The sequence below is a fragment of the Diplotaxodon limnothrissa genome, linkage group LG12, assembly GCF_057381915.1.
Source record: "Diplotaxodon limnothrissa isolate DT_005_m linkage group LG12, D_limnothrissa_male_GT1.1, whole genome shotgun sequence".
NCBI classification, from domain to species: Eukaryota; Metazoa; Chordata; class Actinopteri; order Cichliformes; family Cichlidae; genus Diplotaxodon; species Diplotaxodon limnothrissa.
This window is the reverse complement of record NC_140607.1, coordinates 15,477,044-15,489,902: the sequence shown is the minus strand read 5'-3', so window position 1 is coordinate 15,489,902 and position 12,859 is coordinate 15,477,044. Positions and strand designations below refer to the sequence as shown.

The 12,859-nt window shown below is 44.0% G+C and overlaps 1 protein-coding gene across 2 annotated transcripts in view; it reads left to right on the top strand.

Annotated features, from left to right (window-relative positions):
* Nucleotides 1-12,053, top strand: part of tcf7l1b (transcription factor 7 like 1b) — a 30,088-nt gene extending 18,035 nt beyond the window's left edge. The window contains exons 4-12 of one of the 2 annotated variants that reach the window (XM_085367184.1): nucleotides 323-406; nucleotides 7,160-7,295; nucleotides 7,535-7,637; nucleotides 8,226-8,309; nucleotides 10,096-10,236; nucleotides 10,350-10,509; nucleotides 10,606-10,713; nucleotides 10,904-10,955; nucleotides 11,563-12,053. In XM_085367184.1, the coding sequence (XP_085223310.1) occupies nucleotides 323-406; nucleotides 7,160-7,295; nucleotides 7,535-7,637; nucleotides 8,226-8,309; nucleotides 10,096-10,236; nucleotides 10,350-10,509; nucleotides 10,606-10,713; nucleotides 10,904-10,955; nucleotides 11,563-12,053 (1,359 nt within the window). Of the gene's footprint in view, nucleotides 1-322; nucleotides 407-7,159; nucleotides 7,296-7,534; nucleotides 7,638-8,225; nucleotides 8,310-10,095; nucleotides 10,237-10,346; nucleotides 10,510-10,605; nucleotides 10,714-10,903; nucleotides 10,956-11,562 lie in introns of both variants that reach the window. The other variant, XM_085367183.1, reaches the window with a different exon arrangement.
* The last annotated feature ends 806 nt before the right edge of the window (nucleotides 12,054-12,859 follow it).

Sequence of the window (12,859 nt, the reverse complement as noted above, 5' to 3'; positions counted from 1 at the left end):
CATCGCTCTTCCTACTCTCCGCTGTGCCAGAACTCACTGTCAGACTCCAGCAGCACTGCGGGTCTCGTACAGGTGTCTGCTGGAGATCTCTGTGGGTTTGACACCATTTTATGCCACTTTTGCACTGTGCGGAAAAAAAGATTGGTCTGCCTACACTCACATTAGAGAGTGACTTTTGCACACGAGACTCTATTTTTGAATGCGTTTTGTTAAATCCATATATTTTATTTTCAGTTTTTTGGTTGTTTTTTGTAACCCCCTTTCCCTGTAGTGTGTACTTGCTGTGGTTCAACGCTGCTTCTTTTTTTTTTCTCACTTGCAGTACTTGCAGATGAAATGGCCACTTCTAGATGTCCCCGGATCTGCAGGACTAAAGGATTCTCGCTCTCCGACACCTGGCCATTTAGTAAGTAAATCTCAAAACAGAACAACGATAAGATGTGCAAGCGGGGTTCGACTCCGAATTCTTGGCATTACCGATCACTGACAAACACTTTGGATTGCTGCACGTGCACGCTGCAAGTGTCGGACGTCTTCCGCAGGTTTGCTTCAGTGCGTGCGTCAGAAAGATTGTGGAATAAGTTAAGTGCTTGCTTGACAAGCAGCAGAACAGCTTGCATGAGGGAAGAAATAAACACGGAGTAGAATTTCACACACTGCACAACTCAGCTCAGCAAATCCATTAATGTGCACACCAGCAGAGTCCCACTATTTACCCTCCCTTATTTTTGTGGCGCTAATAAGATGCTTCCTCCCGGCTGCATCCTACAAGACATTAACCCAATTATCAGACAAATCATATAAATGTATTGAGGGAATCAATTTACTGCAAGCCGTATAAATGCTTTAATCAGACCATGAGCGTAATGCGATTATTCACGATAATGAAGTTATCGTGTGCATGCAAATCTGCCGGTTCCCACCCATCCATGTGCAGCTTCCCACCACAGCCTGCAACACCCGCAGTCCAGCTGCTCAGCAGCCTGTCTGTCTTTACCACAATAACTCAGTCTGCAGCATAAATCTCTCAAGTTTGATCCTCCCTGCCATTCCTCAACTTTCCCACACAGGTGTGAGCTAATCATGATGGTGTCTCACTCGGGTTAGACAATGCGGGGTCTCAGCAGACCTGTTTGGTTTGTGGCTTCACTGAGGGATGTGTGTGTTTTTTCAGATGGAAAACACAAGATAACGTGGAGCCTGAAGTTTACTATCTAGCATCTCACCTGCATGATTGTATCAGGGCGTTTTCTGGTTCAGGAAGCCAATTTTTAAACAGTGCAGAGAGTAGGAAGCCATTGTCACTGCTCTGTAGTCGAAAACAGTCGCCGTGACTCAGCCCCCTTGACCTTAAATCCTGACTAGACATGCTTGCTGTGTTTGCGGTTGATCCTCTGAATCCTGTAATTGCACTGATGCATTTGACAAAGTCCTCATTGAGAGCAATTAATGGGAAATTGTGAAGAAAACAGAGTTTGCTCATGGGACTGCAGTCCTGACTTTATGTCTCAATTAAAGATATTCTATTAGGAAAAATGCTGACCTATCAGTGACCCTTTTTGGTTTTCTTTTAGACTCTAAGCAGCTGCTTGGTGAAGTTTTGCTGTTTAGCCAGTACTGAACACTATAAAATTGTCTGAATCCCCATTGTAGTGAGCAATAATTCACAGAAATGAATGCGATGATGGCAGTTGGATTAAAGGAAATTAAAGAACGTTGACTGAGGTTTAGTTCTGCGGTTGGATTGTTTCTGTTCTGTCCTTCAGTAGCTGTTGCTACTTTTTATGTGACTCTATTGTGTCTTGTGGCCTTCATGTCTTTGAATGTCATTAAACCAGAAAAGCTAGTACAGAAAGAAACAATGTAGAAGTCTGAGAATGCGAGGGATCGTTTTCTGGCAAAAACTGTCTGAATACAAAGTATCATTTGTTTTTGTGTATTTCTCTTTGGAAGTTTGGAACATGTGTTCTCTTTTCTTATGCATTTAAATGTTTAAAAAATGTTTTTGTATATGCACAGCAGAACTTGGAAATTGCCTTTAAATTCAACATCTGTACAAGCTCTGTACTGGTGTTGGCGTTGTTAATGCTAATACTGTTAAGACGGCTGTAATGCACGGGCGGTGCGCTGTCAAATGTCACGTATGAAACACTTGTGGAAAAAATAATTATGCTTTTTTTTGCGCTAAATCAGTGTCAGTGATGGGGAAGTTCACTGAAAGTGTAACTGCTTTCATTTTGTCATCTAGATGAGCAAGTCGCTACGCTCTATCTTGTGACCTGGGACCACAGGGTTATTTGATGTGGGGTGGGTAGATCGAACGCTGGGTACGGCGCACTGTGGGCACTGAGGATAAAAAGTGAAACACCCCGCTGTGCCCTTACCACCCCCCCACCCCCCCCTTCTGGGCCAGGTGCCCACATACTCCTCTGGTGTGCTGCTGCTGACAGGGAGCCAGGCTGATTATGTGCTCATTACTCCAGCCGAGGAGAGAGAAGGAGAGTGGGAGGGGAGCAGCAGGCTGGCTCCCCAGGCCTGCAGGCTCCCTAGGCCCCAACACTGCACTAATGAGAGCAGGGGGAGCGGATGGGCACACACGGGGGGCCAGGGATTACTGCCCAGGGCCAAGAGGAGCCAGAGAGAGAGACCCAAGGAGACGCTGAGGAGACCCCAGCAGGGACTCCTGAAGCGGACCTGTTCCCTGCGTGTGTTAGATTTGAAATTGTTGCTTCTTTTTTTATGTGAAGATGGACCGCCACAGTTTGGATTATCTGCTGGGGCCTGCTTATAGGGATATGCGTATTCATGCATTTTAAAAGCATGTCGACAACTGGGTTCACTGATAAGGTTTTTGCAGTCTGTTATGGAGAGGCCTGCTCAGTCAGGCTCTTCTGCACATTAATAACTTTTAGCCAGTTGCCACATGTTGATATGTGAAACTTTTTTTGGGGGGGGGGGGGGGGGGGGGGGACAATGCACTTTCAAATTTCTACCAATCGGTGTTGCCAGAGCAAAATTGCTTTGACATTTCTGACGATTCTGTTGGCGTGAATGAAACAAGAAAAGATGTTGGTGAATAGAAATTGTGTTCGGTGGGTCCGGGGAAAGACCATCTTGCCACAGATTGGGTCCATAAGGCCTGTATGCTAATCGGAAGCCTGCTCTTGCCCGAGATCCTCAATTATTCAACAGACAGGTTTGTTTAGCATTCAGTTGGTATTGCTTTTGGTAGTAATGATAATGGTGGGGTTGGAGGACTGGGAAGAAGGGAACAAGCTTTTTTTTCATGAACATACCACAGCGTGTCTTTCGCGCACACACACACACACATGCACACTCGAGTGAACCCCAAAAACCCCCATTTCAGCTCCTGTGTTCAGAGGCTTGCCTCATGAATAACGCATCAAAGGCGCTGCAGGGCCAGGTGATGCAGTATGGAGAACTTGTCAGCCCATCAGTAGTGACCCAGCTGGAGGAGAGGAGAGGAACCTTCTATAATATATCGATTCCCACTTTGCTAATAGTGATCACAAGCCTTGCCGTACTTACTTGCAGTAATTCATTCATTAGACCTGTTGTCTGTCTCATTACTGAATAGTTTTGTTAATCTGTTTTACAGAGAAGCTGTGACTCGTTAATCAGACAGAACTGGCTGTCTGTCCCTCAGATGCTTACTGGATTACAGCACACTCAGTCGTCAAATATGGGCCGATCTGCGCTTGACAGAATCGCCCTCTTTGTTTCAACATGGTATGGAGTAATCACGGCACCAAGGGGCCTGATCCTGTCAGCGTATCACAAGCTACTTAGTCACCGAATTGTTTAAATGAATCAAAGTGGCATGGTAGAGAGCAAGATTCCAGAGATGCCTTTTTGTCTTCCCACATGCGTCTGGTGTAATTTCTACATCTATGGGCTCTTAAAACATTTTAAGAAGAAATATTAAATAAAAACGATACATTTTTTTCCCTCCCCAAAGCGATACACATATTTGCCTTCGACCTATATTCCTTTAACAGACCTTTCACTGGGAGTCCGGTGAGATTTTCTCGTTTTGCATTAGGCAGCGAACAACCGAGATCCATGAAATCAAAGGCTTTGGGAGGACTGTACTGAATACTGATCTAAGGTCTGCAGTCCTGCTGGGCCACTGCAGAGACAGGATCCTCTTCAGAAATGTGATGAGGAACCAGTGCTTTGATTCCAGTCGAACTCTTTAGAGGAGCGTACTCAGATCGAGTGCGGCAGGCTGAGTGAAAAGATACTGTTTATTAGTGGCCGATTCACCAGAAAGTAATGTTACTGTCTGATAATTTACAAATATTTATCGCTGGTTAGGCTCCAGAGAGATCTGTCCGTGTTTACAGCCATATTTATGGTGCTGACTTTGCTAGCTCTCTTCATTTATTTAATGACTGCTGAGGATGTTCACTCCAGTAATCTGATGCCGTATTATTCTAACCTAGAATTATAATGCCGTTGACCTTGTCAGAGGCGATGACCAGTCGCAAAGGCGCGCACTGCCTGTGATGAATGGCATACTTTTTGGAGTGGCTGATTTTAAAGACACACAACCGTACGACACGGTCAGTCCCCTTTCACGTCCGCTTCCTGTTGGCGTTGACAAACAAGGCTCGGATTTCTCAGCATGCCAGGCATTCTTTTCACGCCGTCTTTCCTCGAGTTTTGAAAGGCCTCTGAGCCTCCCACCCAGAATCGCCGAGCATAAAGACACACAAAGCTGCGGGGTTATTCAGTTTGTTCTAAGCTCTCTTCCCCATCGGCTGTTTGCCTAGTAATTCAATTCAGATGTGCAGGATCCAAAAACATGTTTGCTTGAATGAAATCCACTCCTCCACCCACACTGACCAAGGACTGTGCTTTTCTTAGCACCGTTCCAAGTTGGACAGCCAGGCTAGGTGCTGCCACCTCGGCCTTTTTAGCTTTAAGCCCTCTTCAGAGACAGACATCTTTTCTCTGCACCGGCTCCAAAACTTTCTGCTCTGGCTTTTTTGTTTTTTGTTTTCCCCCCATCTCTCTCTCTCTTAAACCTTCCTGTTGCTATTTCAGATGAGCAGCTCCGAGTGTTTTTACTTGGATAGATGAGGGTTATGCACCATTGCAGGCATGTTTGGAACAAGCACATCGATGTAAAGATTTGTATCTTTCTGGCGTAGACAGCGTCTGTATGTGTTGTTTGTATTTAAAACGTGGCTCATGACTCCTGCGGTTTTCCTCTTACACTTGGCTTGTGGATAATAATACTACGCCTATGATGGTTTTCACGGGCTTGAGGAATATTACCCCGGACATAAAGCGAGCCAAAAAAGGCACTGATAAACAAGTTGTTTGGTTTTGAGTTATGATGTCTGAGTTCTGGGGAATTTAATTAATTTAAACTAGCTTACAATTATGCTGATTTCTATTCATTTAATTAAAAATATATGTCGAAATAAAAAAGGAATTTGCTAGCTCAAGTATCCATTTTCATCTCTAACAGAGAAGCTCTAACAGGTAGCATGTAGGTCAGAATAGTTTTGCGTCCATGGAAGCTGCACACGGCATTTCTCTCTGCATTTTGTCAGGCTGGAAGCAGCCTGGATTTGAAACTAGTGCCTTCAAACTTAGAAATATCTTTGGAGCGCCCGATTCATGTATTCCAAGATATGAATTATTAATGTGTATCATTTCAAATTCTCACTGAACTGCTTCCCAAAATGTGTTGGCACCCAGGTCTAGAGGTCTCAAACAGCTCTCACAATATAGGGAAATTCATAAGTCGGCATATTGTACATGAAGTGGAACAACAAAGCACAACTCAAATATACATGACATGTGGGACCGAGGATTTTAACCTACTAAGTCAACACCATCTCTACCACGATCCAAAGCCCTCCGTTCTCCGTATGCATTTACCTCGCGTCCTCCAAGTCTGGAGACATTTTAAAAAAAGAGAACTCTTGTGGAAAGTGATCTTAATATAGCCATGTTTAACACCAGTAAATATTTTCCCCACTCCATCTGGCATTACCTGAATCAAAGCCTGCTTTAAACAGGAGAAACCACTTTGCTAAAGACTTTTTTTTTTTAAAGAGGAAAAGGTTGGACCTTCCTTTTTCTTAAAAAAAAAAGATGCAGAGAAAAAGCTAACATTTGGAACAATTCTTAGCAGCGTGAAGCAAGAGAGCATACAGGACTCTCAATGCAAACCTTGTTCCCTGGCAGACCACGTTAGAGAGAGAGACAGAGGTTGGGAAGGGGGTGGGGAGGGATATTGAAGAAAGGTTAGCCTGGAGGAACAAGACTTCTTTCTCCCCTCCCACCCCTTGACCCTCCCTTGTGACAAGTTGAGCCAACAAGTGCTCTATTCAGCCCTGCAGCCAGGGGAAATGACTGCTAGGCTGAGTGCTGCCTAATGAAAGTAGAGACGCTGGTTATTATTATTGTCTTCATCATCCCTTTCTTAATGCTGGTCAGATCTCACAGAGGATGTGTGCTTTCTTGTTTTTTCACAGTGTGTGAAGCATTGTGGAAATAAGGGAAAGACATACTCTGCGTGTTGCTGGCCTTTCTGCTCGTCACCACTTATCTGAAGTTATACAGAATTTTAAGTGGTTTTCCAACATTAGCAGCATTTGTAATCCGCCCGTGGTGGTTGCTGTCAGACGGAGTGGGAGATGATGGCTCCACATGTTTATGGTCGTTTCGTTTACCTTAGCCCCATTGTGTTTATTTGCGGCTTGCTGGTGCGACTTTTGGACTCGGTGGCACCGTTGTTTTTTCTTCTTGGACTGAACAAACAGTTCTCTCCTCAGCTAAATGGCCGTAATGATCTTGGCATGTGTCCGCGAGGCCTTTTTACTGCTTCTTGGTGCCGGTCCAGATTGCATCACAGGGCCAGTCACACGCATAAACTGTGATGTTTACCATGGAGGGCATTCACAAATTATGGCCTATTTATGGCGTGCATTTCTGTTGTACAATAGCCAGCGTGAATCATGCACTTATGGGAGACAAAATGTTTGCTTCAGATACAAATATAAATAATTCTTTGATGTGTAAATAAAACACTAGTACAGAAAAACACATTAGTGTCACTCTCTTCAATCATGATGTCAGGCACTTGTTGCTCACCTTCAGCTCTCTGTGTCTCCTTCAGTCCAATAAAGTCCCAGTGGTACAGCATGCTCACCATGTCCACCCGCTGACGCCCCTCATCACCTACAGCAATGAACACTTCTCCCCTGGCACGCCGCCATCGCACCTCTCCCCAGAGATCCTTGACCCAAAGACAGGTAAAGCATCTGATGGATGGACTAACCTTCACATGGAATCTTTTTGCAAGGAAAAGTGGCGATAAAACTACAGTTGTTGTGTTATAATAATATGAAATTAAGCACTGAAATGTGCACGGATAAGTGCACATCTTATTGGCTTGAAAGTTTCGCGCCTTAAAAACAATTTGGCATATATTGTGGAAGTTTGATAGACTTTTTTTTTTTCTATTAAACTGATCTTTCTGTGGCCTCCGTAGGTATTCCTCGGACACCTCACCCATCAGAACTGTCTCCATACTACCCCCTGTCTCCTGGTGCAGTCGGTTCCATTGCACACCCTCTCAGCTGGCTCATGCCACAGTACGTTCCTTTCATTGTGATCTGTTTGCATAGCCAGATGTATTACTTAGTTATTTATACATATCATATCTCTTTTAACTGGCTGCAGTTACATGTGCTCGCCTAAAAAATAGATTTTTTTTTGACGACCATCTTGCGTCACGTTCTTGGAATGAGTTCGCTTTGTGGGCGCGTCCACCTGCTGTGATGATGCATATTAACAGACCACCAGAGATGTTAGCTAATTAGCTGCGCTGGCTTAGTGGCCAACTTTCGACCGCTTCTCCCTGATCTAAAATTTAAAAAAGCGCAATAAATGATTTATAAAATTCAAGTCAAGCAAGGAAAAAAATTGTATTTCTTGTCCAGAAAGTTTTTGATTGCTACACCCAGGTTTTAAGGCAGCATAGAACTATATCATGACAAGACAATTTATGAGCATTTATTGGTTTTGCCATGGGTCCTGTAATCAATTGCAGCGGTGCTGTTCCACAAGCAGGGGATTTGAGTTGATGAGGGGAGGATTAGTGCTGATGGGTTAGCTGTCAGCTGTGTTTGATCCACCTCACTTTGCAGCCTTCGCTCACTCCGTGTACCTCTGTCTCCCAGGCAGGGCCAGCACATGTACTCCATCCCTCCAGGGGGATTCCGTCACCCCTATCCAGCGCTAGCAATGAATCCATCCATGTCCAGGTGAGTGGATCACGTTCAGTAACACCCCAGCCCTCCCGAAGGGAGACATCTAATATCTGTTGCCTCTGTGGCATGCTCTGTTCACATTTTTCCTGCAGTATTAACTTCAGTGGTTAATACTGTAAATGTTATTTGGAGTGGATGTTGCTTTATTTATAGGAATGTAAAGAAAAAATGCAGTATATCCGCTTGGAGAAAACACTGTGAGACGGTGGACAGGCAGTGGTGTCAGGACTACAAAGGGATGTAAGGTCTAAGTCTATTGGAGACAGGTTCAGCTTCTTAAATAGAGCAAATGCATTATTGGCATTCAGGGCTTCTCTCCTGTCTTTTCTTTGAGAGCTAAACTTCTGTGGTCAGGCCAGTGTTCTGAGCCACTCCACATGTGTGCGCACACACACACACACACACACACACACACACACACACACACACACACACTGAAGAGATGAAAGGGCTGAGAATCGATTAGGACAAATCAAAGCTCATCTGAGCCAACACGTCCCTTCAGACTAAACTCTCTGACCCTCTGTCAAAATTGGAAAGATTTGTAGGGAGCCTTCCGGTGTTAGTATGAGATGAAATATTCAGAGGGTTCTCTGTGATCAATAGCATGTGTAACTCCATCCTGAAATGAACTCGCAACAATCAAAGCACGCCTCACACAAGGTTATTTAATGCACCAGACGCACTGTGTGCCAAATATTGTGCCAAAATTTCTGCTATCATGGAGATTTGAAATAAACTCGCGGTGAGGCTCTCTGACCCAGGAAGAAACCCGCTGAAACGAAGACGTTACACGAAACACTTTCGACAGTATCAGTAAGATATAAGTTTAAAGCGTAAGTGTAAAGCGTGAATAAAAATTTATGGCAACAATGATGAACACTAATGGAAGCAATATCTTCAAAATACGGAGCTTGACTGCATGCCATCACTTGGAGCAGCTTGAGTTATTCACTGGGGAATAAGTAGGATGTTTACAAGGATAGCTGGTAAAGGTTTATTACCAGGGGAGTCATAAGGGTCCTGTTTGTTTATGCAGTATAAATTATTAAGAATATCAAAGACGAGGGGGGAAAAAAGGAAAATAACACATGAACTGAGAATTAGCTCCTGTTTACTGAGTTGTTTTTAGACTTTTTATAAGACAAGAAGTTTGGTTTGAACACATGTCGCTGAGTGTGACGGTTAGAAATCATCACATATGTAGGTTAATAAGGCACATATATAATACATATGTGTGGTGTCACTAACGACAGCCTGTGTAACATGCTAAAACACTTAAAAGAGGTGAATGTTCCAGTCTTAACATTAACTAGAGTGACTGATCCTGGCCTGTGGAGCTTAATTGCCCCTCTTGTCTGTTACAATGCTCCTTTGTATTAACTACTGGAAATTGAGAGAGACACTTTGTAAAGGTGTTCTGTGTGGACGGCTGTCAGAGCGCTCTCCGCAGTCTGGGACGTGGTAAGGAAAGAGGTTTCAGGTGTCACAGCCCTGCCGTTGCCATGGTAACAACACACTCCACTTTTCTTCAGCCTTTGGTGAATAAAAGGCCTTTTGAAAACGTCTTTATTTGAACAAAAAAGAAAGCATGTTACTCATTGTGTGTATGAATTTAGTCTAGACGGAGGCAGTAGGCACAGTGAATTTCACCCCGAGGGTGAGGCAGGGCGGTTATGTGCCAGGTTAGCTGAACTTTTTTTTTTATGCCATGTCAAGCTGACAGAGGTACGCTGTTACATCCCGCTGTTAAAACGTTGCCCCCTTTTTGCCCTCCCAGCTTGGTGTCCAGCCGTTTCTCCCCTCACATGGTCACCCCACCTCCGCACAGCCTCCACCAGACCGGCATTCCTCATCCGGCCATAGTTTCCCCGGCCATCAAGCAGGAGCCCAGCGGTGACATCAGCCCCTCGATGCACGCGTAAGACGATTCAGCAAAACCTGCCTTCATTGCTGCTCCTCGTTATGCTAAAATCTACTCGTGCTTACTCGGTCATTCACACGGCTACTTTCATTCTTGTTTTGGATTAGCAGAAAGTCCCCCGTTCCTGCCAAGAAAGAAGAGGACAAGAAGCCTCATATCAAGAAGCCTCTGAATGCTTTTATGCTGTATATGAAGGAGATGAGAGCCAAAGTGGTGGCAGAGTGCACTCTGAAAGAGAGCGCGGCCATCAACCAGATCCTTGGAAGACGGGTAAGCAGTGCAGACAAAGGCGTTGGAGTTTACACATACATATATGTGTGTGTGTGTGAGAGTGTTTAAATGTCCTTTGATATACTCTGTCCACAGTGGCATTCCCTGTCAAGAGAGGAGCAAGCCAAATACTATGAGCTGGCCAGGAAAGAGAGGCAACTTCACTCCCAGCTCTATCCGGGATGGTCAGCACGAGATAACTATGTGAGTGGCACATTTCTGTTCTCAGGTTTCATATCGTGACTGGATGATGTTTAAATTCATTTCCCTTTAAAGTTCAGTCCAGCTATGACTATAGAAACTGCCCTTTTAATCTTTGAAGTGAAGTCGGTGAATTTTGTTTGCTTTCACTATGAAAAAAACTGTTTTTAACAGCATTGTTTCATGTGTGCAGGGAAAGCGGAAAAAGAGGAAGAGAGAGAATAAACCAGACTCAAAACCAGAGGGTAAGGGGCCATTTTCTTCCTGACTGGCTTTATTTGGTTTTTTTTCCCCTCTCACATTAGAGAAGAAAGAAAAATTGTAGGAACTAACAGCGAGGGCTTTATTTTTCTTGCAGAGCTCAAGCCCAACCTGACACTGCACATTTCTTCTGTTATTTTCTTTCCCCCTTTTTTTTATTTCTGCGTGAATTTTGTCCTTCGCTGGCTCTAACTAACTCCTTTCCCTGCTTTTATACTTTGACAAGCAGCTTATGAGGTTCATTGCTAATAGTGGTAGGTATGTCTGCTATTGTGCAATCAAGTTACCACGGCAAATTGGCCAAAAAAGGGAGCTTTTCACTCTTTAGTGCACATTTTGTGTACATTTTGTGTTGTTCCTCTTTTGATCCATGCACACATACCATTCGTATTATGCTGTGAACATCCTGTTTCAGTCTTCTTGTTGTCAGTTTAAAAAAAGGTCTTGTTTCTAACTTTAACATCGTGCTTCATTGCTTAAATAATCACTCATTCACTTCTGTCGGACGTGGCATAAAGGGACTTGCACCAGATTTGAAGTCAGCGGCGGATCCATAATTCAGTTTGCTCACTTTTCCTCGTTTCCCCGCAGACTTCTCGATAAGAAGCAAGAAGCAGTGCGTGCAGTACCTGACCTCGGAGAAGATGTGCGACAGCCCCGCGTCGTCACACGGAAGCATGCTGGACTCACCGGCCACTCCCTCCGCAGCCTTGGCCTCCCCCGCCGCCCCCGCTGCCACTCACTCTGAACAGGCCCAGCCGCTATCGCTCACCACCAAACCGGAGGGGCGCATGCAACACCACTTCTCGATACCCGGGAAAGCTTCCGGGTCCACATCCTCCTCTTCCTCATCCTCCTCTTCCTCCACCCCTTCCTCTTCCTCCTCCCAACCCACCATGTCCATCCCCGTTGGTACTTCAGGTAGCCAGTCAAACACACCCATCCTCACCCGGCCAATCCCCTTCACCTCTCTGCACCCCTCCATGCTGTCTCCCCCTTCGCCCTTCCACCAGGCCCTTCATTCCCATCATGCCCTGTTCCAGTCGCAGCCCCTCTCCTTGGTTACCAAACCAACTGAATGAATTCACAAAGGCAATTTTTCTTTCCTCCCCATTTATTGTGCTGTATATTGATTGCTTTTCTTTTAAAAAAAAATAGTTATTAGAACAACTTTTTTTTCTAAATAATGAAAAGGATGAAATATTATTGGTCAATATTTGACCGTCTCCTTTTCTACATCTCTCAATGAAAACAAAAATGTATTTTTTGTAAAGTTTACTGCAGAACTGGTTTCTTTTTTTTTGTTTTGGTTTGTTTTGGTTTGTTTTTGTTTTTGATGCATTTATCCAATGAACCTCTTGTATAAATGAACCTATGTACATAGTTTCTTTTATAAAAGCAAAAAAGAAACAAAAAACACACTTTTACTTTAGCCAAAACCTGATTAATGTTAGTATGAAGTTTAAGTCTTAGTACTGGCCAATAATTGCAACCCCCTTCTCCCCCCCAACCCCTCTTTTTTTTTTTAAATTCACGAGTGTGTGCCCCTTCTCTGACATGTTAAATAAACATTTGAAATTGTTTCTTAAAAGAAATATCTCAAGTCTGTCTTTTCAATGCTGTTTCTGGTCGTTTAACAAGGAGAAATTGCTTTAACGAGGTGATGTGGTTTGGATTAGCGTTCCTATAAAAAGTGACCACAGGGCATGACACTGTAGGTGTAGAAAATCACATTTAAAGACAAGTATGATTTTATCAGGGCTGCATTTAAACTGGAAACAAACACAGCTGTCATTTTTTTATGCCTGCATTATCCTTCAGCGCTAACGTGAGAACGTCTTCAGCAAAACCCTCCTGACAGTGGCAAAGACTTTAATGTTTAATAAAG